The 24,836-nt window shown below is 51.4% G+C and overlaps 2 protein-coding genes across 2 annotated transcripts in view; one reads left to right on the top strand and one right to left on the bottom strand.

The window, feature by feature from the left end:
• The window catches only part of SYT3 (synaptotagmin 3), a 13,192-nt gene extending 7,322 nt beyond the window's left edge, over nucleotides 1-5,870 (bottom strand). Inside the window, exons 1-2 of the mRNA XM_032612728.1 lie at nucleotides 5,720-5,870; nucleotides 1,851-2,376 (exon numbers count right to left, since the gene is read on the bottom strand). Coding sequence (XP_032468619.1) covers nucleotides 1,851-2,376; nucleotides 5,720-5,870 — 677 coding nt within the window. The remainder of the gene's footprint in view (nucleotides 1-1,850; nucleotides 2,377-5,719) is intronic.
• On the top strand, nucleotides 2,311-24,836 carry C19H19orf81 (chromosome 19 C19orf81 homolog). The gene is made up of 5 exons (XM_032612952.1): nucleotides 2,311-2,397; nucleotides 21,573-21,645; nucleotides 21,749-21,869; nucleotides 23,059-23,198; nucleotides 24,068-24,836. Exons 1-5 carry the CDS (start codon nucleotides 2,331-2,333, stop codon nucleotides 24,261-24,263), a joined length of 597 nt encoding a protein of 198 aa, XP_032468843.1. The 5' UTR covers nucleotides 2,311-2,330; the 3' UTR covers nucleotides 24,264-24,836.

Raw genomic sequence — 24,836 nt, 5'->3', positions numbered from 1 at the left:
TGCTCTCCCACCTGACCATCGCTCCCCCTTTCTTTCTGTCTCAACTTCCTTTTCTGGCTGTCTGTGTTTGTAGAACACCCTGGAAGCCCAAAGCTCTATCCTTAACCATCTTTGCCATCTTCTCCCCATCTCACTCACACGCTTTCCCTGGATAAGCTCAGCTGTGACCCAGGTTTCCACGGCCATCAGCAGCCTGATGTCTGCTAAATCTGTCTTCTGAGCTCCAGCCTGGTTCAGCCCACAGCCTCAGCTGCCCATCAGACACCACATACCCCTCGTGTTCCCTGCTGGGCTCAGTGCCTCCTCCCAAGCCCACTTGCTCTCCCCCTTCCCCAGAATCCACCTAGATTTGCAGGTCAGACAGCTGAGGCCATCGTCATCTCCTCTCTCCCCTGCAATCCTTTCCCTCCCATCTCCTGAATTTCCCCATCCCTGTGGTCCCTGCTCGTCCATCCTCTCCCACATGGACCATCACACCCGGGCCCCTAGTGATGGACAGTCATGACTGGACATGGTAGCCCCAGATGCGCTGAGAGGCAGGCATGAGGCTGGGGGAAGTGGGAGGGCACCAAGCCGTGGAAAGGGATGCCGGGTGAGATGCCTTCAGCTACTGAAGGGCCATTCCCTGCTCCCAGAGTGACTTTGAGGAGGTCATTAACACCCTCTGGGCCTCAGTTTCTTCATCTGTATAATGGGGGAAGGAGGAACTCAGACTGGTGTATCCATCAACCTCTGGAAGGCCTCCCCAGAGACCTCAAACTATATCTTCCATGAGCCCTTGGCCAGCCCACTGGACAGGAACCACCTATGAACCTCTGGAGCCCAAGACAATCCTTCCCCGAGGTAGTTTTCCCCGGATGCTCCCCCGGGCCCCTCCCATTCAACAAGACCCAGATAAACTCAGGGTCTCCCTCAAACCCACTGCTCTTCCTAGATCCTCTGACGGCCCCACCATTCATCCAATCAACCACCAGGCCAGACCCCTGGGTGCTGTCCTTACCTCCTCCCACCCACTTCTACCCACAGCTGTCAGCCCCCCAGTTCCATCCCTGACTCTCGGCGCCCTGACTCTCTCTACCTCATCTCCTCCTCCACCATCCCCAGTTCAGCCTTGTCGTCTCCTGCCTGGACTCTTGGTATCCAATCTGTCTCTCGAGTCTGTCCCCTATGTGGCCCCAGAGAGGTCTTTCTACCCAGAGCTGACCTCCTCTGCTCACAGCCCTTTGTGGCTCCCCAGTGCCCTAGGACAAGGTCCCACCCTCTCAGTCCAGCATTCAAGACCCTGTGTGATCTGGTCCTGCCCACGTCCCCTAGGCTGCTTTACTGCAGCCCTGGCCTGGCTGGATAGGGACAGCTGACTTGGGGACCCACTTCCCCTGGATTGTGAGTGACGTGAGGGTAGGGTGTGTCTGCCGTGCTCGCCTCTATTCTTTTCCAACACCCAGCTCAGCTCTAGCTCATATTAGGTGCTCAGTGTACATGTACGGAATGATGAACAATGGATGGATGAACTGCAGGTCCCACCACCAGTCCAGGCTTAGGGAGAAAGAGATGAATTGCTCTGTGCCTCAGGGACTCAGGGGTCTAACCTCCATTCTCTTCCACCTTCCTGATCCCAGAGTCCTGTCCTCGGCCTCCTCCTTCCTCTGGATCCAAGAACCTAGACCTCTAGCCCCCTCCTCCCTCCAACTCAGGAGTCTGGATCCCTAGCCTCCTCTTTGCCCAGGATTCAGGAATCCACACCCCAAGCTCCCTCCTTCCCCAGGACTCATGAGAGCCATAGATGGGAAAGAGACACATAAGAAGAACAGAAGTTCAGAGTGGACCCCCAGCCCAGTAGCCTGTCTCACCTGGTGGTGGGTGCTAGGCTTGTGACCTGCTGATGCGACTGGGCACTGGGCAGGCCCCCACCACTGGGGGGAAGCAGGAGAAGCCCAGAGCCTGCGCCGCCCTCAGAGGGCAGCTCAGGAGATGTCTGGCTTGGTTTGACCCCAGCGGCTACTACAGCAGCTGCAGCCTCTGGATACGAGTCCATGTCCAAGTAGGAGGGCTCTGGGGGGTCTGACCCCCCTAGGCTGCCCGGCTCCAGCAGCTCAGCGAAGGGCGGATGGTGGGCAGTGTGGGCATGGTGGTGTGGGCCCCCCAGCAGGGGATGGCCACCCAGGCCAGCCCCTAGGTGGTGCCCACCGCCGCCTACCAGGCCTGCCAGCCCGACCCCAGGGCCTAGGTCTTTGCGCAGGGGGCCACCGCCCACTGCTGAGCCTCCCTTGTCCCTCCAGGGCACCCAGCACAGCTTCCAGGACACGAAGAGGGAGACACCCAGAAGGACAATGCCACAGAACGTCACGATGACCGACAGCAGGCTCACGGAGATGTCTGGAGAGAGTGAGGACAAAGGTCAGGGGTCAGGGCGGGGTCAGAGTTTATCCTCCCATTGCTGTCCCCAAGAGCTAACCTTTAGTATTTGCCACACACCGTCCTAAGCACTCTACATATAATACTTAGTATAAACTCCACGACTACTGAAGGTCGGTGTTTCTATCTAACCATTTTTAAGATGAGGAACCCGAGAGGTTGAGTGACTTGTGTAAGGCTGCACAGGTAGTCAATGACAGATCTGGGATTTGAGCCGGCAGTCTGTCTTCGGATTTTAATCTTTTTATCCTCTTGATTGCTAGCCCACAGTGACTCTCTGTAAGGGAATACACCATCCGAGGCAGGACGAAGGTTCCCTAAAATGCTAAGAGTTGATCAAGGAGAAAGGAGACTGCGTGGCACAGTTAGGCAGGTCAGGGTTCAAATCCCAGCTTGCTGTGTGGCTTTGGGAACATATCTTAACCTCTCTGAGCCTGACAGTCCCCATCTGACAAATGGGAAAAATCAGTTCTGCCTCTCATAGTGCTTTTAAGGAATGCAGGGAGTAAATGGTGTGCGGAGCAAGCTGGGGGAGATAATGGCAAACATTTCGTGAGAGGTTACTGTGTTCCGGACACATAAGTGCTTTATACGCATTCGCTTCCTTATGCCTGACAGGCACGCTAGGAGGTTGGCAACATTGTTATGCCCGTTGTTATTTTCCACAAAAGGAAACTGAGGCCAAGAGACACGAAGTTACCAAAGACACAGAGTCCTAGAGCTGGAGCAGGGGAGTCAGGATTCGAGTCTGGGCGCCTGGCTTTACCGTCTTCACCATTATGCTACCACACCTCAATATTTCCCAATAAGTGGTAGTTCGAACATGAATTTTTGTTAGAATAATAAATCTTATTGCTGCTGCCACGTGTATCCAACATCACCGCCACTGCAGCTAACACATTCTGAATGCCTCCTATGTGCTGATATGCCTTTCAGAGAAACCCAAGGACAGCCCAGATCTTGAACTGAAGGTTTCGGGTTCACTTAGTAATTGGTACCAGGAGTGGGGTTTTTCAAGGAAATGTGAATTTATTTGGGGTTGACTTCCGGGTCTCAGTGAGGTGGAACACAGGGGAAATTCCTGCTCTGTACAGACCATGGATTATGGGGGGCAGGGGGAGTAGCAGGTAACTAAACCATTGGCAACAAGCTCAGCTGGGTGGAAGGGCTGTGTCACTTCAGGGAGCTCTTGGTGGCAAGGGGGATGCCCTCTAGTCCTGAGTTGCCCAGGGAATCTAAGTCAGTGGCCCATGGTGTTAATTCTCAGGATACTATGTAACCTAAGGATGACTGATCCTAGTTTACAAATAAGGAGACGAGTGTCTGAGAGAGAGGATGTGACCCTGCAGGCCCACACGGTGGGCAGTGGCAGAACTCTGAGTTTCCCACCCCACCTCCAATCCCTTAGGGTGCGTTCTGGGGGCCTGTTAGAAACCGGAGCGAGGACTTTCTGGCCTCCTGAACATGGAAAGAATTGAGGAAAGGGGGCCGTTTTGGAAGAGAATGGGGAGAAGAATTGAACAGATGCTTTCCCCCACTGTCAGCCTGGCCCAGACCCTCTCCAAGTCAAAACATCAATCCTCCAAACTCTGGCAGACTTCTCATTCCTGTCTGCCTGCACTGGGGAGCCATTTGGGTTGTGCAAGGCAGTGTAGTGCAGTAAAATACTAACCTTTTTGCCCAAAGAAACATTTGGCCCTGGATCAGCTCCTGGGGTGAACCTCTAAGCCCTTGGAATGTCCTGCCCGAGTGTTTTTATTTACCTGAGAAACTTGGGCCACATCAGATAGTCTGTGTAACAATGTGATTGATGCTGGGGTCTTTGGGCCAAGTGTTATGAGCTTGACCCTTGGAGGGGCTAAGACCAAGTTCAGCCACATGGACAGTCAGCCATGTCTGCATGACAGAGCCCCAGTAAAAACCCTGGACACAGAGGCTCTGGCGAGCTTCCCGAGCGGGCCCTACCCTGTGCATGTTGTCACACATTGTTGCTGGGAGAGTTAAGGGCTGTCTGCGTGACTCCATCAGGACAGGACAACTGGAGGCTCATGCCTGGTCTCTCCTGCACCTTACCTTATGCCTCTTCTCCCTTTGCTGAGTTTAATCTCCATCCTTTTGCTGTCATGAAATGTAGCCATGCGTATAACAGCTTTTCTGAGTTTTGTGAGTCCTAGAAATCATTGAACCTGAGGGTGGTCTTGGGATTCCCCCCATGACTCACAATTGCAGTAGTGTACCAGACTTCCTGGGGTCAAAATCTGGCTCTCCTGCATACAGGCTATGAGATTCTGAGCGAGCTGCTTCAGGTCTCTGGGCCTCGTTCCTCGTCACTGTCCCATAGACATCCTGCACTCGAGATGCTGAGCCCCGCCCTGGCACTCAGCAAGTGTGACTGTCATTGTAACCTCCCACCTCCTGCTTCCTGAAGGTTCTTCATCTGGATGAGGGCAATCACGATACTCCCTAGCTCTCAGAACCCTGCTGATTCCTAGCTGGGTTACCTGGAGCCCATCACTCCACCTTCTGAACCTCAGTTTCCCCCATTGAAAATAGGGATTATAACTATATTTAGTATTTCGTAATAACCTATAATGGGAAAGAATCTGAAAAAGAATATATATGAATCACTTTGCTGAATGACTGTAAACCAACTATACTTCAATTAAAAAATAAAATTAAAAAAAAAGAGAAAATAGGGATTATATGTACCACAAAGGGTAGTGGATCTTGTATACTGTCTGGTACACAGTTGGTGCTCAGTAAGTATATTCCATTCAACATATATTGAATGACCACTGTGCGCCCAGCTTGTTCTTAGCACTTCACATGTGTTATATCATTTGAGTCTCTCAGATGCCCCATGAAGTAGTCACTTTTATGATCCCCATTTTCCAGATGAGGAAATCGAGGCACAGAAGAAGCCATTCATTTCGTAAGTGGGGGAGGTGGGATTTGAACCCAGACAAGTCAGACAGACTGACTTAAGAGCCTGAGCTTCTAAGCACTATGTGAAATGCACAAAGATACCTGAAGGGGATGTGTGGCAGCAGTGGAGTGGTGGTGAGGGAGGGTGGACAGGAGGCCCACAGGGCAAAATCCAAAAGGTCACAGGTCACACGGACCACAGAGCTCCCTATTCTTAGATCAGGGGTTTGAGGGACCAGCAACAGGCAGGATGGAGGCAAGACTATAAGAGGGACCGGCCCCATAAGGAACAGGAAGCTGAGCAGGGCTGTTCTGAATCTCTAAAACTCCTGGCTATAGTGGAAGCAGGGGGCTGGCCAAGACGGCTGGGGATGCTGACCTGCATCGGGGCCCCGGGGATAGCCTCTGATTCGCAGGTCGTTGAACTCTTGGCACCTGTCACTGGTGTCGGCATCTCGGACCCGCGCACAGAGGTCCGAGACCAGGATGAGTGCCCGACGGCAGAGGTCATCCTCGTAGTCTCCTGACATGGTGGCCAGCGGGTCCTGTTCTTGGGAGGGGCTGGGCAAGAGTGCAGATAGGGAATGGAATGGGGGAGAGGGGTGGATAAAGGGCGGAAAGAGACAGAAAAAGGATAGGCAAGGGGACAGCGATTGGGAGTGGATGGACAAGGGGATGGAGATTAGGGGAGGACTGGACAAGGGAAAAGAAATTAGGGGCAAATGGACAAGGAGGAAGAGACTGGGAAGGCCAGCCAAGGGGCAGAGATTAAGGATGCATAAATAAAGGGGTGGACAGACAAGGAGACAAAGATTAGGGTTGCACAGATGCAGGGACAGAATTTCGGGAGGGAGAGACAACGGAACAACCATTTCTCATTCGTGCATTCAACAAATATTCACTGAGCACCAACTACGTGAGAGGCACTGTGCCAGCTGCTGCAGATCCAGCAGGGAACAAACCCCACGCGGTCTCCAGCTTCTTGGTGTCACAATGCAATGAGGGGAGACAAAGAGTAAACACATCAACAAACACACATAAACAAACACGCACACAGAAACATATACCCCTCAGACTGTGAGAAGTGCTCTAAAAGAAATAGTTGGAGGATGTGTCACAAGGGGACCTGGAGGTGGGCAGTCAGGGGAGCTCTCTGAAATCTGAAGGATGAGATGGAGCCAGCCATGGGCAGCGGGCAGTGGGGCTGGAGTGAGGAAAGGCATTCAAAGCAGCAGGAATAGCGTGAGCAATGGCCCAGGGTGGGACAGGGCTTGGTAGATCCAGGGAACAGGAAGGTGTAGACAGGGAGAGAGCGGGAGAGAGAGAGGTGGATGGGGGTAGAAAGATAAGAGATGATTATGTGTGGTGCTGGCTGGGGAGGGATGGAGATGAAAAATGCAGAGATAAGGGCCAAGTTGAGAGAGGGAGAGTTAAGGGGAGGGGAGACAGAGATAATGGGAAGGGCAAACTGGGGCCCAGAAGAGAGGGACAGATGAACAGACAGACGGAAAGTTAAGGATCGAGACGCGGGATGGACAAACCATAAAGAATAAGCTGGTGTGTGATTCATGGGAGTGTGAGAGATGGGTGGACGTAGGGGCAGTGATAAGCGCCAGGAAGGAGCATGGACAGAAATATCTTTGAGAGACAAACAATGGACAAGAGGATGGATGGGGTGCAGAAATAAAGGACAGAAACATAACGGCCAGAGATCACAGATGGACACAAGGATACAGAGGAGGACTGGGCAGACAGACATGGGTGCAGAAGGAAGGTTCGATTGGTGGGGGGGGCGCATAAAAGAGAGAGGACCAGGAGAAATAGGTGGCTGTGGGGAGAAGGGGAATTAGCGACACATGGTTTGCAACTAGACATCAGAGATGGACTGGAAGGAGGGTGCTGGAGAAATTAGGGACAGACAGATCAGGGCTCACAGATGGACAGGTGTCGTGGGGTGCTGCAGAAGGCCAGGACTCCGAGACAGGCATATCAGACTCACCTGCGCTTATCCCTGCCGTGTCCTGGATGGCAGCCGAGGCGGCGGCTGGCGGTAGCCCATGGGGGTTGTAGGGTGGACACGGGTCTGCGGGCCTGTCCCTACGAGCCAGATGGTGGGAGGGCGTGCTGGATCTGGGGGTCGTGGCCGTGAGAAAAAGCTCAGTCCGAGCCGCACATCTTGTCCTACTCGGGCCAGCTGCTCGACCCCAGGCGACCCCCGAGAAGTCCAGCCACCCCTTCCCACCTCCGGGTCCCCAGCTCCGGGGGGGCGGGGGCGGCTTAAAGACTACAATTCCCGGCAGGCCTTGCGCTCGCGTTGCTGCGGCTTCATAGACCAGGCTCTGCAGGGACTGATGGGAATTGAAGTCCCTAATACCTCTCCCGGCTGCGGAGATGGGAATTTTTTTGGAGGTGGAGGGGGTTAAGAGATGCCGGGGTCCCAAGGCGCTGCAGGGGAGAGGAATAATGTCTGGGACCTCGAGAAGCCGCGGAGTCCTAAGTCCTTAGGGACCATGGAGTGGGTAAACCATCCCCACGCTCGGGGGATCGGTGGGCGAGGTTGGGGTACACCCAGGTGTTTCGGGACCCCCCCTTCCAGGGCCACGTGCCCCTCCCCCGGGGCGACCAGCAAATGCTGCAGCACTCCCACTCCCGGGCGGGAGATCCGCTCACCTCTGCTCCTACCCCCGCCCCCACGCGCTGTGGCCGCCCCCCGGGATGGGTCTGGGGCGGGGGCTGTGGCAGGGGGAGGGGAGGAGCAGACTCACCCGGAGCTGCTGCCGCCGCCGCCGCCGCCGCCGCCGCCGCCGCAGCCCCGCGCGCCGGCCGAGGTGCCAGCTCGGCTCCTCCCCCCCGCCCCTGTCGCAGGTCCGCGGCTCCTCCCCCTGCACCCCCTCCTTCCCCTCGGAACCTGCGGCTTCAAAGCCCAAATAGCGCGGCCGCAGCGAGGAAGAAGGGAGATTTCTCGAGACCGAGGCGTCTGAGACGCAGCGTACTTCCACAGACGAGGATGCAGAGATCTGAGATCATGACCCTCTGCTCCCCCAGGATCCAGGGGTCCTGGACCTCACCCCCTTCTCTCTCAGAGAAGTCAAGGACCCCAGTCATCTCTTCCCCCAGGACCCAGGGTACTGAGCTTCCAACTCCCTCCATTCTCAGATCCAGGAATCCACCCCTTCTGTTCCCTTCTCCCTTGGGGACCCAGGAGTCCCAACTCCCCAGCCCCCTTCTCCGCAGGACCCAGGACTTCCAGTCCTCCCAGCCGAGGAACTCTGAGGGATGGTGGTGGGCGGGGGAGGCAGAGCCTCAGAATCAGTGGTCCTGAGTCTCAGCCCGAAGTGGAGGTAGAAGCAAGGACCTGGATTTCAGTCCTTCCTGGGCCGGCTCCTGAGTAGATTCTCAGATACTTGCTGAGCATCTACTGAGCGCCAGGCACTGCTTTTGTGACCTTGCACTCTTTGCTTTGAGTTCGTTTCCTCATCAACAAAATATAGACAATAAACCGGTTTCCTAAGGGACCCAGAGGTTTGAAAAAACAGTCAATATAGAGGGAGAGCATTGACACCAAGTAGGTGCTTAATGAATACTTTTTAAAAACAGCAAGTATACCTTTACCGGTATAGTAATAGCCGTGAATGACAATTGTCACTGTGATCTGGGCACTGGGCTAAGTGCTTTGAAAGCATTCTCTGAGTTGATCTTCACTTTGGCCCTCTGAGATGGGGGGAATTATGTTATTCCCATTTCACAGAAGAGACAACTGAGGCCCACAGAGGTTAAATCCCTTGAAGAGGATCCAGAGCTACCTGGTTTCAGTGGCAGCCCGTAGGGGTGACTTGGAGCCCCCTCACCACCCCCAGTCTTCCTCAGTGCTGCCCCCTGCCTCCTAGTGACACCCATATAAATCTCTAAGTAAAAAATAGCTGCTTCTTCTGCAAACACTTTAAGAGGAGTCCCCTAGGCCCCCCACCTTTAATTAGATAATCCGCCCAACTGCTGCCTATGTATACACGTTGCAGTCACCATCATACTTTTGAATGCCCCAGAAATGCCTCCAGGTTCACTCTGAATCCTATCCTCAGTGCTTCTTGTATTCTCCCGGATGGACCTACATTTGCACCCAGGGAAGCTTGCATGGGGGTGGTGGTGCACCCACAGATATGTGCACACAGGTGCAGGCACCCCAAATACCACTCTCACAGCCAGACCTCCGCCCAGGGTCCACAGGCAGCTGTGTTCCACAGGGAGAGACACACAGAAGGAGTATGCAGCAATGCATACTGTCAGAGATGTGCACACAGATGGGCTTGCCAGACTCCCATGACATGTTCCCAAAGAGGCACTTGGGTATCAAGGAATAGCTGTAGTGCATTGGTTGTGTGTGTGACTTTGAAAGTGGGGTACCTGAGTTCAAATCCCAGCTCTTTCATCAGTTGTGGCCTTGGGTGAATAACTTACATGCTTGGTGCCTCAGTTTCCCCATCTGTAAATGAGGGTAATCTTTTTTTTTCTAATTTCTTTTTATTGGGAGGGTAATCTTTTTTTGAAACCCACCTCATTAAGTTATTTTGAGGATTGAATTAAATTCACCAGAGGTGCTTAGAGAAAATGGTTAATGTTTACTGTTGTCATAATTAGTAATTACATGCATTTGCTCATGGACTCCTTCACTGCATTTTACAGGTGAGGAAATTGAGGCTCAGAGAGGGGAAGTTCCCTGCCCAAGGTCACACAGCAGGGAGGTGTCAGAGTTGAGATTCAAAGCCATGTGGTCTGACTCTAGACTCCTTGCGTTCAGCCACTACGTTGTTTGCATATAGGAAGTTTGAGGACCTTGCCTGTCATCACCACCAGGGGTGTAGAAGAGCCCAGAGCACTGCACAGGGAACCAGGAGACAGAGACATTCGTTCAATTCAATCCACGCACCCAATTTGATAGATACTTACTGAGCAGCTACTGACTGCCAGGCACTGTTCTAGGCACCAAGGATTTGGCTGGGAACAAAGCAGACAAAAATCCCAGCCTTGGGAGGACTCACGGTCTAGTGGTGGAGACGGGTGATCATTAAATAACTCCATATGGGTATCAATGTTAGGAAGGAAAGTCCAGGGTGCTGTGTGTGTGGGAAGGAGGTCAATGCAAGGCTTCTCTGAGCAAGTGACATTTGAGTTGGCATAAGCCAGGTGAAGATGGGGGAGGGGAGAGGACTGCTCCAGGGAGAGGGAACAGTCCACGCAAAGCCTGGGGTAGGAGCGAGTTTGGCACATGGAGGAGGACTGATGAACACATAAGCTCCATGGGGGTAGCACTTTTTTGTGTGTGTGTGTGTGCGGTACGCGGGCCTCTCACCGTCGTGGCCTCTCCCGCTGCGGAGCACAGGCTCCGGACGCGCAGGCTCAGCGGCCATGGCTCACGGGCCCAGCCGCTCCGCGGCATGTGGGATCCTCGCGGACCGGGGCACGAACCCGTGTCCGCTGCATCGGCAGGCGGGCTCTCAACCACTGCGCCACCAGGGAAGCCCCTGGGGGTAGTACTTTTGTTTACAGCTGTGTCCCCGCTGCCTGACATGGTGCCTGGCACACAGTAGGCACTCAATAAGTATTGGTTGGTTGAATGAATGAACAAGTGGATGGATAAATAGAGAAGTGTATGTATGTGTGTATGAGTTGGATGGGTGGATGGGTGGATGAGCGGATCGTTGGATGCATGGATGCATGCATCCATGCAGGAGTGAACAGATGAGTTTGCAAAGTCCCTACAGATTCACACACAAATGTGCCTGCAAACAAACGCAGACACACACCCAGAGACATGCACATTGTGTGTAAACACAGATTCGCCTCTTCTCCTGGTGCTCCCCTCGGAGAACAAACACCAAGAACAGAGGTGGACCAAGCTGGCCATGGCCCGTGTGGTTGGGGATGCAGGGAGGCAAACCCTCTAACCTGAGCTACAAGCAGCCCCCCCCTGCCCCCCCACTGCAGCGCTGACATAATTTCTGGAATAGAAGGAAAATGCTGATTCAGGGATTTGTGTCCCGGGCTGCATGCCAGGCCAGGGGGTGGGACAGGGATGACCCAAGAGAGTTGGGGTGAGTGGCAGAGGGAGGCAGGTGGGGCTAAGGCAGAAAGACCGGGAAGGAGGTAGAGAGATAGAGAGAAACAGAGAGATGGCAAAATAAAGTGATGGACACAGAGAGAGACACACACACACACAGACAGAGACAGAGATAGAGACATGCAGAAAGGTATAGAGACATAGAGAATGAGAGACAAAGAAAGTCAGAGGCACGTGATATAGAAATTCAAATTCAGACACACAGAGAGATGAGGAAGGGTTCCAGAGACAGGTAGAGAGAGGGAGAAAAATAATGGAGACACAGAGAGATGGGAACTTAAAGGACCAAGACACCAGAGGGAAAAAGAGAGAGACACGCATACACACACACACATACACACACACAGATGCAGAGAGAGAGAGAGGGAGAGACAAAGACACCCAAAGAAGGAAGAAGAGAGAGGTCCAGAAGAGGCAGCTAAAGCTGGTCACAGAGATAAAGAACTCTGGAAAGGGAGCAAACTTCAACTGAGTGCCTCCTGTGTGCCTGGCTCACATGCGGGGGCTTTGCTGTATCTTGCTTTATTTAAGCACCATTAGCCCTTCAAGGCAGCATTATTGGTAAGAGATGAGAAAACCAAGGCTCAGAGAGGGAAAGACATTTGCCCAAGTTTGCACAGCCCGGCCATGGCGTTTGATGCTAGCCTGTTTGACTCCAGAGTCCATAGTCTCTTCATCCTATGTTACCTCATGCAGACCAAGAGACACAGGGCAGTGGGCTTAGGGGGTACTGAGTGTGAGTCACAGTGATAGAGGGAAATCGTCACTTGTTTATTCATTCAACATACATGTTCCACACTTTCCTGATGCTGGAGAGCCAGAGATGAGTCAGGGGCCCTTGGTCTGGAGTGGGAGGCAGACACAGACCCGAATTCCTGAGCAAGACAGGCAGAGTGCACAGTGTTCAGAGGTCTGAAAAAAAAAAAAAGAGCAGATAAAGAACGTGCAGAGGATGGAGACAGAAAACACAAAACTGGTAGGAGGAGGAGTCAGAGAAGGCTTCCTGGAGGAGGGGGCACTTGTGCTTCTTATGAAAGGATGAGGGCGTTTGGGCACCAGGAAAAGGGCAGAAGGCAGCATGTGGAGAGTGGAGACAGGAGTGAGGGGTGGGAGGGATTAATTAAATAAAGTAATTAATAAAAGGTGACTGAAGAACGTTTGAAGGTATGAGGTGAGAGAGGAAGCTGGGACCAGATTATGCAGTTCGGAGCCATGGGAGGGCTGAGAGCAGGGGAGGGGCAGGGTCATCTCCAAGTGCAGAAAGACCCCTCTGAAACCTTGTGGGAGGGGAATGAGGGGGGAGAGACTGGAGGATGTGAGGGCAAGAAGGAGTCTGGGGCGAGGGTCCAGGAAGGAGAAGACCTTGAAACCTGAGTGGGTGTCGGGCTGTGGGAATGGCAGAAGGGGTAGAGTTTGAAGACTGATGGGCTATAGGGGCTAGGTGTGCCTGTGGTCATGAGGATGAAAGATGTCTCCTGTCCTATGGGGATGGACTTGGCAACTGGAAGTGAAGGACAGCTTGATGGGAGAGAAAAAGACATAAGGATATGCCAACAAGGGAGTCAGGGCCACAGAGGAACTGGGTCTGGAAATTAGTCCATTTAAGTCTGGACTGTTGCAATTGCCGATGACAGAAACGCAAATAACCTGAGCATAAGAGGGAATTAACTGGGTGGATGAGGGCTTGAGGGACAGCTAGATCTAGGTGTCCTCAATCATCTCCAGGAATCTGTCTGCATCTTTGGTTTCTGCTTTCCTCGTGTTGTCCTTGCGTTCAGGCAGGCTCTCTCCCCGTGTGGCGATGTGATGGTCCCCAGCAGCTCCAACCTAGGCTGCGACCGGCCTGGCAACCTCACTGGAAAAAGAAAGATCCTCTTTGGTAACAGGTCCGGCAAAAGTGCAAGGGTTGAATCTGTATCCTACGTTGATTTTTAAGCTCATCCCTGAACAAATGACTCAGAAAAATCTAGGTGCTACTGTGTAACAAGCGGGGAATCAATGTTTATCAAGCAGGAATAATTGACAGTTAAGGCAGAGACCAGATGAATTCGAGAGAAGACTAGAGATACAGGTAACAGAGACAGACTGGGAAGATAGACAAAGTAACTGAAAAAGTCTGCGCTCCTCTCCCGTGGTTCCTGCTGAGAGCTCTGCAGACACAAAGAAGGGATGCCCAGTGGGCACCTCTGTGGCTAAACTCCTTCACTCCTGCCCTTGGGGTCAGGAGCCCCCAGCCCCTCCCCCATCCACTGGAGGTACCATGGCAACCAGGCCCCCTGCTCACCTTTCCCTCCCCCATATAGAACCCAGTTTCTGTTTGAATCTCACCTGTACCTAACCAGTTCCTGTGTGAAACACGGATGAGTGGAGGGCAAGTGGGAACAGAAAAGGGATGACAGAGGGAGGGAAGCCAAGGAGCCCAGCAGAGGCAGCCATGAGAGAAGAGAGATGGGGAGAGAGGTAGGGAGACAGAGATTGGGTGATAGGGTTAGAGAGAGGCAGAAAACTATGAAGAGAGAGAGGGACGGGGGGCTGGGGAGATGTTGGGGAAACTGATGGAGGAGACTGGGGAGATGGAACAAGGGAAGGGGAGAGATGTGGGGAGAAAGAGGACAGAGAAATCAAGGGAAAGAGTGGAGGAGAGATGGGGAGAGAGGGAGGGAGGGAGTGGGGCAGAGAGAGGGGTGGGGGAAATAACTCGAGGAGACTGGGAGACATGGAGGAGGAGGCAGGAAAGTGGGAAAGAAATAATTGGGGCACACAGGGACTCCCAGAGGTTAAGGGAAACTGGATTTCCATGTGGTCTCAGCCTTCCATATTTTTTTTCCCCGGGGCTTCAAAGACAAGAAGGAGGAAGCAGCAGCGGGGAGAAGGAGCTGGGGTGGGTGACCTGGTCATAGCTCTTCTTCCCATCCTCCTGAGACAACCCCTACCCACCTTCTCAGGATGCAACACGAGGTGGAGCCCCTCTGCTCCTCCACCATGGGCAACCCCAGCATGCACAGGGAGGCAGGTACTGAATCGTGTCTGCTTGTGTGTTTGTATCCAAGTGTGGGGTTGGGCGGGTGGGGTCCTTCCAATGAGCACTGTGTCACAGCCCTGGCTTTCAGTGTGACCTTAAGTGAGTCACTAGCCTTCCATAGAAAGAGCTACCCCAAATTCTTACGTCTACCAGATTCCTGAGCAGTACCCTTTAGACCTCAAACTACATTTCCCATGAGGCCTTTCAATTCCCTGACCAATGTTCTGGACCCAGAACTACATTTCCCATGAACCTCCGGGGCCGTAACAACTCTTCTGAGGCCATTATCCCCCATAGACTCCCTGCCCCGGTCCCTCACACTCTCGTTGTCTCCCACACTGACCTCAGCGTCGTCTCCCAAAGCCACTCCTCCTCCCTGCTTCCCATGTTTGAATGGTGCTACTGCCAACCCAGTCTAGACGCCAGGCATTGTTCCCCCACTCGCATTACCTCCACAGCCATCAGTCCCAGCCCCATCTTCCTGCTTACTCTCTCTGCCCTGTCCCTACTTCCCTTTTCCCACAGCCCCAGCTCAAGTCTTGTCCTCTCCCATTGGACCCTTTGTCCACGTAACTCCCTGGTCTCCAGTTTCTCCCCTCCAGCCCATCCCCCACATAGCGCCAGAGGAGCCTTTCTGACACCCGGCACTAACCCCGTCTCTCCCTTGCTCACAGCTCTCCCACGTTGTCCATCACTCCCAGGATAGAGTCTTAGCCCCTAAAGCTTTTGTTTGAGGCCCTGTGTGGCCTGACGCTAGCTGACAGGCTCATCTTCCAGGGTTCCCTACTTCCACTCTACTTTAGCACAGCTCATTCATTCATTCACTCACTCGACACTTCTCAAGTAATATCTTGGTGAGGATTCATTTGGCTAGCAGGGGATAGAAAATTGGACTTAATGCACTATAAAAATAGGAAAGTCATTGTCTCACTCAAAGAGAAGCCCAGAGGTGGATCAGGGTTTGTGTTTGGTTGGGTCAGCAGCTCAGTGAATGTCACCGAGAAGCCAGTTTCTATGTCCCTGCTTTTTGGTCTGGGATGTATCCCCTTTGCACACCAGCTTGCATACCTCATGGTTACAAAATGGCTGCCACAGTTTCAGGCATCACTTCCAGAGGTCTTCACTTTAAGAACCCCAGATAACCTCTCCTCACATCTCATTGGCCAGCACTAAGTCATCCACTCACTCTTGTCTCAATCCCTGGCAAAAGGAACGAGATTATCATGATTATTTTAGTCAGTGGGGCTACACATCAGGTGGGAGAAACTTTTTAAAAAAACCTATACCTAATCCTACTTCAGGTCCCAATTAACCAGAATCTCTAGTTCTGGGGGACCTAGCAACTATAGTTTTGTTTTGTTTTTTAATTAATTAATTTATTTTTACATCTTTGTTGGAGTATAATTGCTTTACCATGGTGTGTTAGTTTCTGCTTTATAACAAAGTGAATCAGTTATACATATACATATGCTCCCATATCTCTTGCGTCTCCCTCCCTCCCACCCTCCCTATCCCACCCCTCCAGGCGGTCACAAAGCACTGAGCTGATCTCCCTGTGCTATGCGGCTGCTTCCCACTAGCTATCTACCTTACGTTTGGTAGTGTATATATGTCCATGCCTCTCTCTCGCTTTGTCACAGCTTATCCTTCCCGCTCCCCATATCCTCAAGTCCATTCTCTAGTAGGTGTGTGTCTTTTTTCCTGTCTTACCCCTAGGTTCTTCATGACATTCTTTTTCTTAAATTCCATATATATGTGTTAGCATACGGTATTTGTCTTTCTCTTTCTGACTTACTTCACTCTGTATGACAGACTCTAGGTCTATCCACCTCATTACAAATAGCTCAATTTCGTTTCTTTTTATGGCTGAGTAATATTCCATTGTATATATGTGCCACACCTTCTTTATCCATTCATCCGATGATGGACACCCAGGTTGTTTCCATCTCCTGGCTATTGTAAATAGAGCTGCAATGAACATCTTGGTACATGACTCTTTTCGAATTATGGTTTTCTCAGGGTATACGCCCAGTAGTGGGATTGCTGGGTCGTATAGTAGTTCTCTCTGTAGTTTTTTAAGGAACCTCCATACTGTTCTCCACAGTGGCTGTATCAATTCACATTCCCACCAGCAGTGCAGGAGTGTTCCCTTTTCTCCACACCCTCTCCAGCATTTATTGTTTCTAGATTTTTTGATGATGGCCATTCTGACTGGTGTGAGATGATATCTCATTGTAGTTTTGATTTGCATTTCTCTAATGATTAATGATGTTGAGCATTCTTTCATGTGTTTGTTGGCAATCTGTATATCTTCTTTGGAGAAATGTCTGTTTAGGTCTTCTGCCCATTTTTGGATTGGGTTGTTTATTTTTTTGTTATTGAGCTGCATGAGCTGCTTATAAATTTTGGAGATTAATCCTTTGTCAGCAACTATAGTTTTTGAATGCTTGCCAGGTAATTACGATGAGCAGTAAGGGTCAGAAGACATTGCTTTGCACTGGATGGGATATCCCTGAGGATACTGGGGCTTGGTGAGCCTCACCTGGTTGCATGGGTGGGGAATGAACACTCCTCAAATGGAGGAAGAAGGTTGGGAATGGCTGAGGGGATCTCCTTTCTAGGTGTCGGCTATAAGCACCTCTTCTGTGCCAGGTGCTAGGCTAGGCATAGCGAATGCTCTAGTGGCAAAACAGACAGTTTCTCTGTCCTCAGGTCTCTTTTAGTGTCTTTGAAGACCTCTTTCATTTGGAGACGCCCCACCCCACATCATCTCTAACCTAGACGGAGGCACCCATCTGATAAGTATACTTTATGTATAGCTCCAGAAAAGATGAGTGAAATTGAGTTGACCAGTTGGCTCGTTTTGCAGATCGATATTTGTTCATTTCAGTTTTTGCTGTTTTCTTTGTGGTGTTTTGGAACCAATAACATTTTTAGCTTGTCAGGTTGCAAACTTTGGCTTAGGCCATTAGAAAGCCTGTGGGTCCCAAGTGTTTTGCCTATAGTAATGAATGAAATGACCCAGCTGGTTCTCATGCAAGGAGGACAGACATGAAACACACTATCTCACAAATAATTAATAACCTACAATTGCAATAAGCACTCCTTAGCCTTGGACCTGAAGAGAATTCTGGGAATATTCTCTTTTGCTTAAAGACCTTAGCACCCACCCCCCGCCCCCACCCCGTGGTCCCTCTGCATAAAACATCTCCTTCTCTGCCATTTCTTTATTTAGCAAACTCCTCCTTTATCCCTTAAGTCTTTTTTTTTCACTATTTTTAAAAATAGATCTTTATTGGAGTATAATTGCTTCACAGTACTGTGTTAGTTTCTGTTATACATCAAAGTGGATCAGCCATATGCGTACATATGTCCCCATATCCCCGCCCTCTTGAGCCTCCCTCCCATCCTCCCTATCCCACTCCTATCCCTTAAGTCTTGCTGTAGACATCACCTCCTCTAAGGAGCCTTCCCTGATTGCCCCCAGACTGGGCTTCCTCTCCACCTCGTGACACGTCCATTGTAGCAAGTATTGCCCTTTACAGTGAACACTTCCCCCACCAGACTGGAAGCTCTTGGAGGGCAGGCTGGGGTCTCATTAATCTCTTGGTCTGCAGCATTCTCCAAGGCACATAGGAGGCCTTGGAGATGCCTGTTGAAGTTTGAAAGTGTCGTGTTTCCTCAATTATTCAATAAGTATTTATTTTTAAATTTATACCTTTATTAAGTTACACATATACATTGAAACAAATATATTAAAATCATGGTTGTAATTTAGAAATCTTTATTTCTAATGCCACATTTCATGAGAAACAGTTTTATTTACATTTTAAACATACGCCTTTGATGCTGCTAGAGTCAGTTTTTTTAGTCATTTCACACACATTTCCAGGGCATATAATTTTATTTCTGTTACTTGTGATAGACATTTAAAAGATTTTTTCTATTATGGAAAATTTCAAACATACACAAAAATAGAGACAATGTACATTTTGCTAATCTTGTTTCATCTAAGCAACCCACACATACACACTTTCTGGGGGGACATTCTATAGGACAAATTTGTTTTAAAGAAAATCCCAGACATAATTCCTTTTCACCCATAAATACTTAAGCATGTGTTTCTAACTGCTAAGGATTTTTAGAAAACAGACCGACCATGCCATTAATTCCACCTAACAAATTCACAATTTTTCTTGAATGTCATCTCATACCTAGTGCATATTTAAATTTCCCTAATTATTTAAAAATTTGATTTTTCACAGTTGGTTTGTTTTAATTAAGACCCAGAGTTGACATATTGCATTTGATGGTTATATTCCTTCAGTCTTTATTCAATAAATACTTACAGCTAGGTGCCTGGCGCTTTGCTAGATGCCAGTCAAGAGCGAAAGACAAGTCCCCGACCTCATGTTGCTCACATTATAATTAGAGACTCATAGAAGTAAATGTAAAATTGCAACTGTGATGAGAGCAAATACATGGTGTCATGAGTTCGTGACAGGAACTGTTGACACACTTTGGGAGACTTGATGAGCTGAGTGAGGGGGAAGAGAGTTCCACGCGGAGTCACAGCATGTGTCAAGGTCCTGTGTCAGGAGGGAGCATGGAGAGTTCAAGTCACAGAAGGGTGATGTTTCTGGAATGCAGCAAGTGAGGAGGACGGTAGTGTCTGATCAGGCTTGAGACATCAGCAGGGTCTGGTCATGTGTGATCTTGGTCTTAATTTATCCCAATGACAATGAGAAGTCCTGGGAGGGTTTTGAGGAAATGGAGATGGCTATGTGGTCAGATCTACATTTCAAAATGCTTCTGATGGGGTGAATGAAGAGGGAGAGAGATATATATATTGAGAAGTTAGGAAGCTGTTGTCTAGACAATAGTGGGGCGAGAAGCAGCAGACTGGGGGATTGAGAACACAGATTCTGGATCCAGTGCCTAGATTTTTATCCTGATTCTATCACTTGGCCTGTGTGACCTTGGGCAAGTCACTTAAGTTCTCTGTGCTTCCGTTTCATCATTTGTTAAACTACACTTACTCAGAAGGCTGTTTTGAAGATTCAGTGGAAAAAAACTTTAAAACGTGCTTGGCTTTTTAAAGGGGGCTGTAAACACGTAGTTATTGTTAAGTGGACAGATTTGAGAAGGAGATTACTATGTTGGAGGGATGAAAGGGAGGCCAGTATGGCTGGAGAAAAATGATCAGAGAGGTTATCAGAGTGACCACATGCAGGGCAGGTGCTTCTCAAAGGGGATCTTGCTAAAATGCAGACTCTCACCCAATAGGTCTGGGGTGGACCCTGAAATGCTCCCCAGACCACACATTGAGGAATGAGTCCCCATCACAGGGAGGACTTTATCCTGAAGGCAAGAGGAAGCCTCCGGTGGTTTTGAAGCCTCTGGTGGTGCTGAGACGAAAAGATCACCCTAGGTGCCCTGCCAAGACAGATGGGAGGTGGAAGAACAGGGACCAGAGAGGGGGGCTTACTGTGGTACAAGCTGAGCTGTGTTGATGTGCTGAAGCCAAAGACCGCTATAGGAGCATAGCTGGGACACAGCCCTGTGCTGGAGACAGCCTGTCCCAGCTCACAAGAGCCGAGTGGTGAATTTTGCAAGCTGGTTGTGAAAACCATGGGTAGCATAAAATTGGTCAGGGTGAGAGTACTGAGACCATGAAAACAGGCAGATGCTGAGAGAGAAAGAGAGAGAGAGAGAGAGAGAGAGAGAGAGAGAGAGAGAGAGAGGACATTTACCAGTGCGCCACTGAGTTTACTGAATGAGGGAGACAGTAACACATCAATGTCTGAGTAAGAGGTTTTTAGAGACCTGGGCTGAGTTAGGTGCCTTGGGGAGGAACCTGGAAAGCAGGCTTTGCTCTGGATCACATGCTGGCAGGAAGCAGAGGCAAGTCCATGACACGAGAGCCATCAGAATGGCACTAACACTGGTTGGGAAAAAAGCAGCCTCAGCTCTGAGCCAAGAGGGGGATATTTGGTCCGTTTCGTGGTTTGGGCAGCGTCGACGTTGTGCTGTGTTGAGACATGACTCCAGAGGGGTCTTATTTTTATCTTGGTCCATCATGGTCACAGAGTGACCTTGGCTGCTCTTGGAATTCTGTGAAATTCCTTATGTCCAAAGGGAGGTCACCAGGGTCTCTCTGGGAGTGCCAGGCCAGCTCCTGGCTGTCAGGGGTTGCTTATTGCTTTTTTCAGCTGCTGTAACAAAGAGACCCTCAAACTCAATGGCGTTAAGAAAACAGTTGGTTTCTCTCTCGTTTAAGAGGAGGAAGGTGGTCTGGATGGGTGGGATGTCTCAGCCCCATGAGAATACAGGGACCCATGGTGCTCCATCATCTCTAGCAAGAACAAAGCTGGCTTATTGCTACATCCATATTCCAGTCCAAGGGAAGGGGCACTGAGTGTAAGCCAAGAAAATTTCTCTTAAGCAAATGATTCCAAAGTTGCACCCCTCACTTCTGCTAACAGTGTTGGCGAGAACTTGGTCATGTGGCCACACCTAGCTGCAAGGGAGGCTGGGAACTGTTGTTTCCAGCTGGATAAAGCTCTAGGATTGTAGAGGAAGGGGAAATGGATTATGTGGGACAACTAGCAGTTGACCATAGAAGAGACCAATTCGTTGATGGAGGGGTTGTGTAGAAGAGCCCATATTTGAAAGCTGTTATGAATCAAGTTCCAATCAAGAGGCCAGTTCTGAGAGTGTTGGAAAAACCATAAACTAGATTCAAATGCTGCTGCAGTGAAGAAGCTAGGCTGGGCTGATTGGAAATAGGAAGCAAAAAGGAGCACGTCCCTTCCTTTTCCTCCTGGCTTGCAGTCTCCCACTAGCACCCCCTTTACGCAGAGCCTAACAGGACCCCAACTGTCCGAGTTGAAATGGGGTTGGTAGAGTCCCAGCCCTGGGGTATCGGACAGCTGGGTGGTGTAGGTTGGAGTTTGGGGCTGAGAGACAATAGCTTAGCAACTGGCATAAGAGCTATCCTGGGGGTGGCACGGACAGTCATTTGGTGATGCTATCTAAGTGGAATGATGTGCGAGGAGTGCTCAAGGCAGCTGATACTGGGTTTTCCATCCGCAGGAGCACTTCTTGTGGACCTAGAGACCCTAGAGGAGACGCAGGCTCGGAGCCTGGGCAGACCTGTCAAATCCTCGTGAGTGGTCCCTGGCCCCATGATTTCTGATCTCAGATCCTCTGAGTGCGGTGGCTTGGACCCCTAACTTTGGGAGGTCCCTGTCCACTGGCTGTCTTCCCAGGAAGCAGTATCTACGCCAGGTCATTGCAGAATACGAGGCGCTGGACCGAGAGCTCCCATGCATCCGCAAGTTCCCCATGCCACCTGCTGCCCAGCCCCTCTGTCTGTGCGTGGAGACCTCAGTGAGTGTCCCCCCCACCCCCATGATCCCAGGTCCCTGGTGGCATGGTGGGAAGGACACAAGCTCAGAAGTGAGGTGGACAGGGGTTGAATCCAGGCTCTGCAGCTTATCAGCTGTGGGCTTGGCACCAGGATAGGTGGCTGAAAATTGATTGTGAGTTTGTCAAAGGGTTCGTCATCAAATTTATCACTGCTGATCCCAGAGGGGAGACCGAGAGGCAGAGAGAGAGGATACTGAGGACAGAGGGAGTCCTGCTAATCCACCTATTATGAAATTCTGTAAAAATTTACAGATATCGCAAAAATTCGTTTCAAAAAGCCCGTTGTTTGACAGATTCAGTGACATGGTTATTCAGTGTATGAATCCTTTGGGCATTCCTGCCTCAGAGGAGGTATCTATTAAGGTCTCGCCCATTTGAGAATTAAACAAGGCTTGCCAGGCAAAAGCCTCGGAAGTGTTCCCTCAGCTCATCTGTGTGACTCGACCTCAACACAGGGATCGCTGTTCTTGTTTATGGGACCAATCCCCACACTATTGCTCCGCTTCTTTGTGTTTCTGGACACACACACACACACACACACACACACACACACACACACACCCAACATACACATCCAAGGCTTGCCTTCCTGGAGATGACCAATTTCATGATTTCACTGTGGTTTCTCAGCAATTTTATATGTCATGACATATGGTATCGCCTTCGACACGGTAATCTCAGACTGAAGACGTGGTTAATAATCAATATATGTTTCTGAATGCAAAATAGATTGACAAGATGTCAAATCCTCCTACGATCCTTAGTTTTTGAGAACTGGATAGTTCTTAAAATGCTAATATGACTAAAAAAGGAAAAATTTACGGCTTAGATCCTTGCGGAAATCTTCAAGGGCTGCCCAAATCTCGCCATCCAACGCAGGTTGCTGGAAAAGTTTTCAGTAGATTGGCAAAGTTGGCCAAATTGGTGAATCATTCGGTCAACTGTTCGTTGACTTTTGGCAAATCGGTTTGGTGAGAACTGGTTTTTTTTTGGAGAATGACCTTGAATGGCAGTAGATGCCTTTCTACCTGAAAGATTCCTATCCTCCCCGCTCTGGCAGGTTCGGCAGGTGGGGTCTCGGGTGGGGACTTCTGCACCCGGACTGAACTCCGAGTGTCACTGACCGAGGTTCTCTCTCCGACATCCCCAGCCCGAAGAGGACCTTACCCACCTGGAGGTGCTGGAGGCGCTGGAGGCCGAGTTACCCGGGGCCATGGAGAGCGGGCGTGTGAGGAGCATCCGCTTTGAGAACGTGAACGTCATCTGTGGGACTGCTGGGCGCCGGGACCGGTGAGTCCTTGGCGGGGGCAGGGCCTGGAGCGACCGAGAGGGGCAGGACCGCAACTGGCAGGACCGCGGTGAACGCGATGGGGGAGCCGGGAGGGGAGTGAAGGCGGTGAGAGGTGGGGCGGGGCGGGGCAGAGGCTTTGAGTGGCCGGGAGCTAATAGGAGATGTGGGCCAACAGTAAGCTCCGTGAGGGGCGGGGCGGGGCGGAGAAGTGAGGGCAGTGAGGGAGCGGGGCCAGGAGCGCCCGGAGAATGGCGTGGTTGGTATAAGGATCCAGACCCCGCTGAGAGTGAGAGCCGAGAAGGGGCTAAGGCGAGAGTGGGCGCAGTGAAGGGGCAGGGGCAGGTGAGATCGGAAAAGAAGGTGGGATTTGGAGTAAGGAACCGGACTTTCAGTGACCCAGGTGGTGACGGGGATGCGCAAGACCGAGGTGTGTGGTCGGAGCATGGGAAACAGCTCTGAGTGGGAGCGTAGCCGGGACTGAGCACTTTGCAGGCACGGGGCCAGAGTGATCGGTGGGCCTGGAGGTCTAGTTGGGCGCGGGGCCGGGCCTGAAAGCCACACTGAAGGGGCGGGACCTGGAGTTGCTGGATGAGGATAGGGCCCTGGAGCGGCGGTTTAAAAAGATGGAGCCTCGACAGAGCCAGGCTGAGAGAGAAGACGGGACCTAGACTGACCCAGGTGAGGGTAGAAGTACAGATTGACCTCGGCGAGAGTGCAGGGTTGGAGAGTTTAGGGATGTAGTGACGGGTTGAGGGACTGGAGTTGGTAAACGAACAGGGACCAGGCAGGGACTCTGGGACAATCAAAGCCAGCGATTCCCCTTCCGTCTCCGCCCCGCCCCTCTCCTCTTGGCCTTGCCCCCTTGCAGGTGGCTCATCACGGTCACGGACTTCCGGACTCGCTCGCGCCTACTGCGCTCGGGGCTCCGCCTCCGCGGGCTCCAGCACCTTCTCGTGCGCAACGACGAACTGCTGCTGGGCGATTACCGCCTGCACCTGCGCCGCTCCCTGGTCCGACGGCGCATGCTCGAGGCTCTGGGGGCGGAGCCGACCGAGGAAGTCTGACGTTTTGGGGGCGGGCCCCGGCTGCGCCTGCGCACCGCCCAGCGGGCTCGGGCGACCCACCCGGAATCCCGAAGGAAAGGGGCGTTGCCTTCCCAGGAAGGAGGCGGGGTCGGCTCGAGGGGGTGGATACTGTGAGTTTAATTATAAAGAATGACCTGGTACAAAAGCCATTTCTCTCTGCAAAATCTTGGTGGGGAGTCAGGGGGTGGGAGGTGATGGGGGGTAGGGACGAACCCCCACGATATAATCCCGCCTCCCAAATCTTCCTCCAGTGCCTGGAAATGGACGCCTGGGTCCCAATCCCTTGAGGGATGAACTCTGAGGCCCGAGAGAGGGAAGACCCGGGCGCCGGGGCTTTGAACGCGTGCGATCCTTGTCCCAGCGAGAACCAGACGTCCGCATCCGCCCCCCTCCTCTTCCTCCTCCCACCCCCCTTGGAAGACAATTCTCGGGCTTTTATTTCAGGTTTTTTTCTGGATTTTTTTGTGTGTGTTCTAGGTTTTTTTTTTTTTTTGTATTTTCCTTTGTTATCGTTCCTCTTTTTGCTTTGTCTCTTCGCCCCGCGCTGGCCCC

Source organism: Phocoena sinus, chromosome 19 (genome assembly GCF_008692025.1).
Source record: "Phocoena sinus isolate mPhoSin1 chromosome 19, mPhoSin1.pri, whole genome shotgun sequence".
Lineage (NCBI taxonomy): Eukaryota > Metazoa > Chordata > Mammalia > Artiodactyla > Phocoenidae > Phocoena > Phocoena sinus.
Note: the sequence above shows the minus strand (reverse complement) of the source record. Positions and strands in the feature narration are given on the sequence as shown.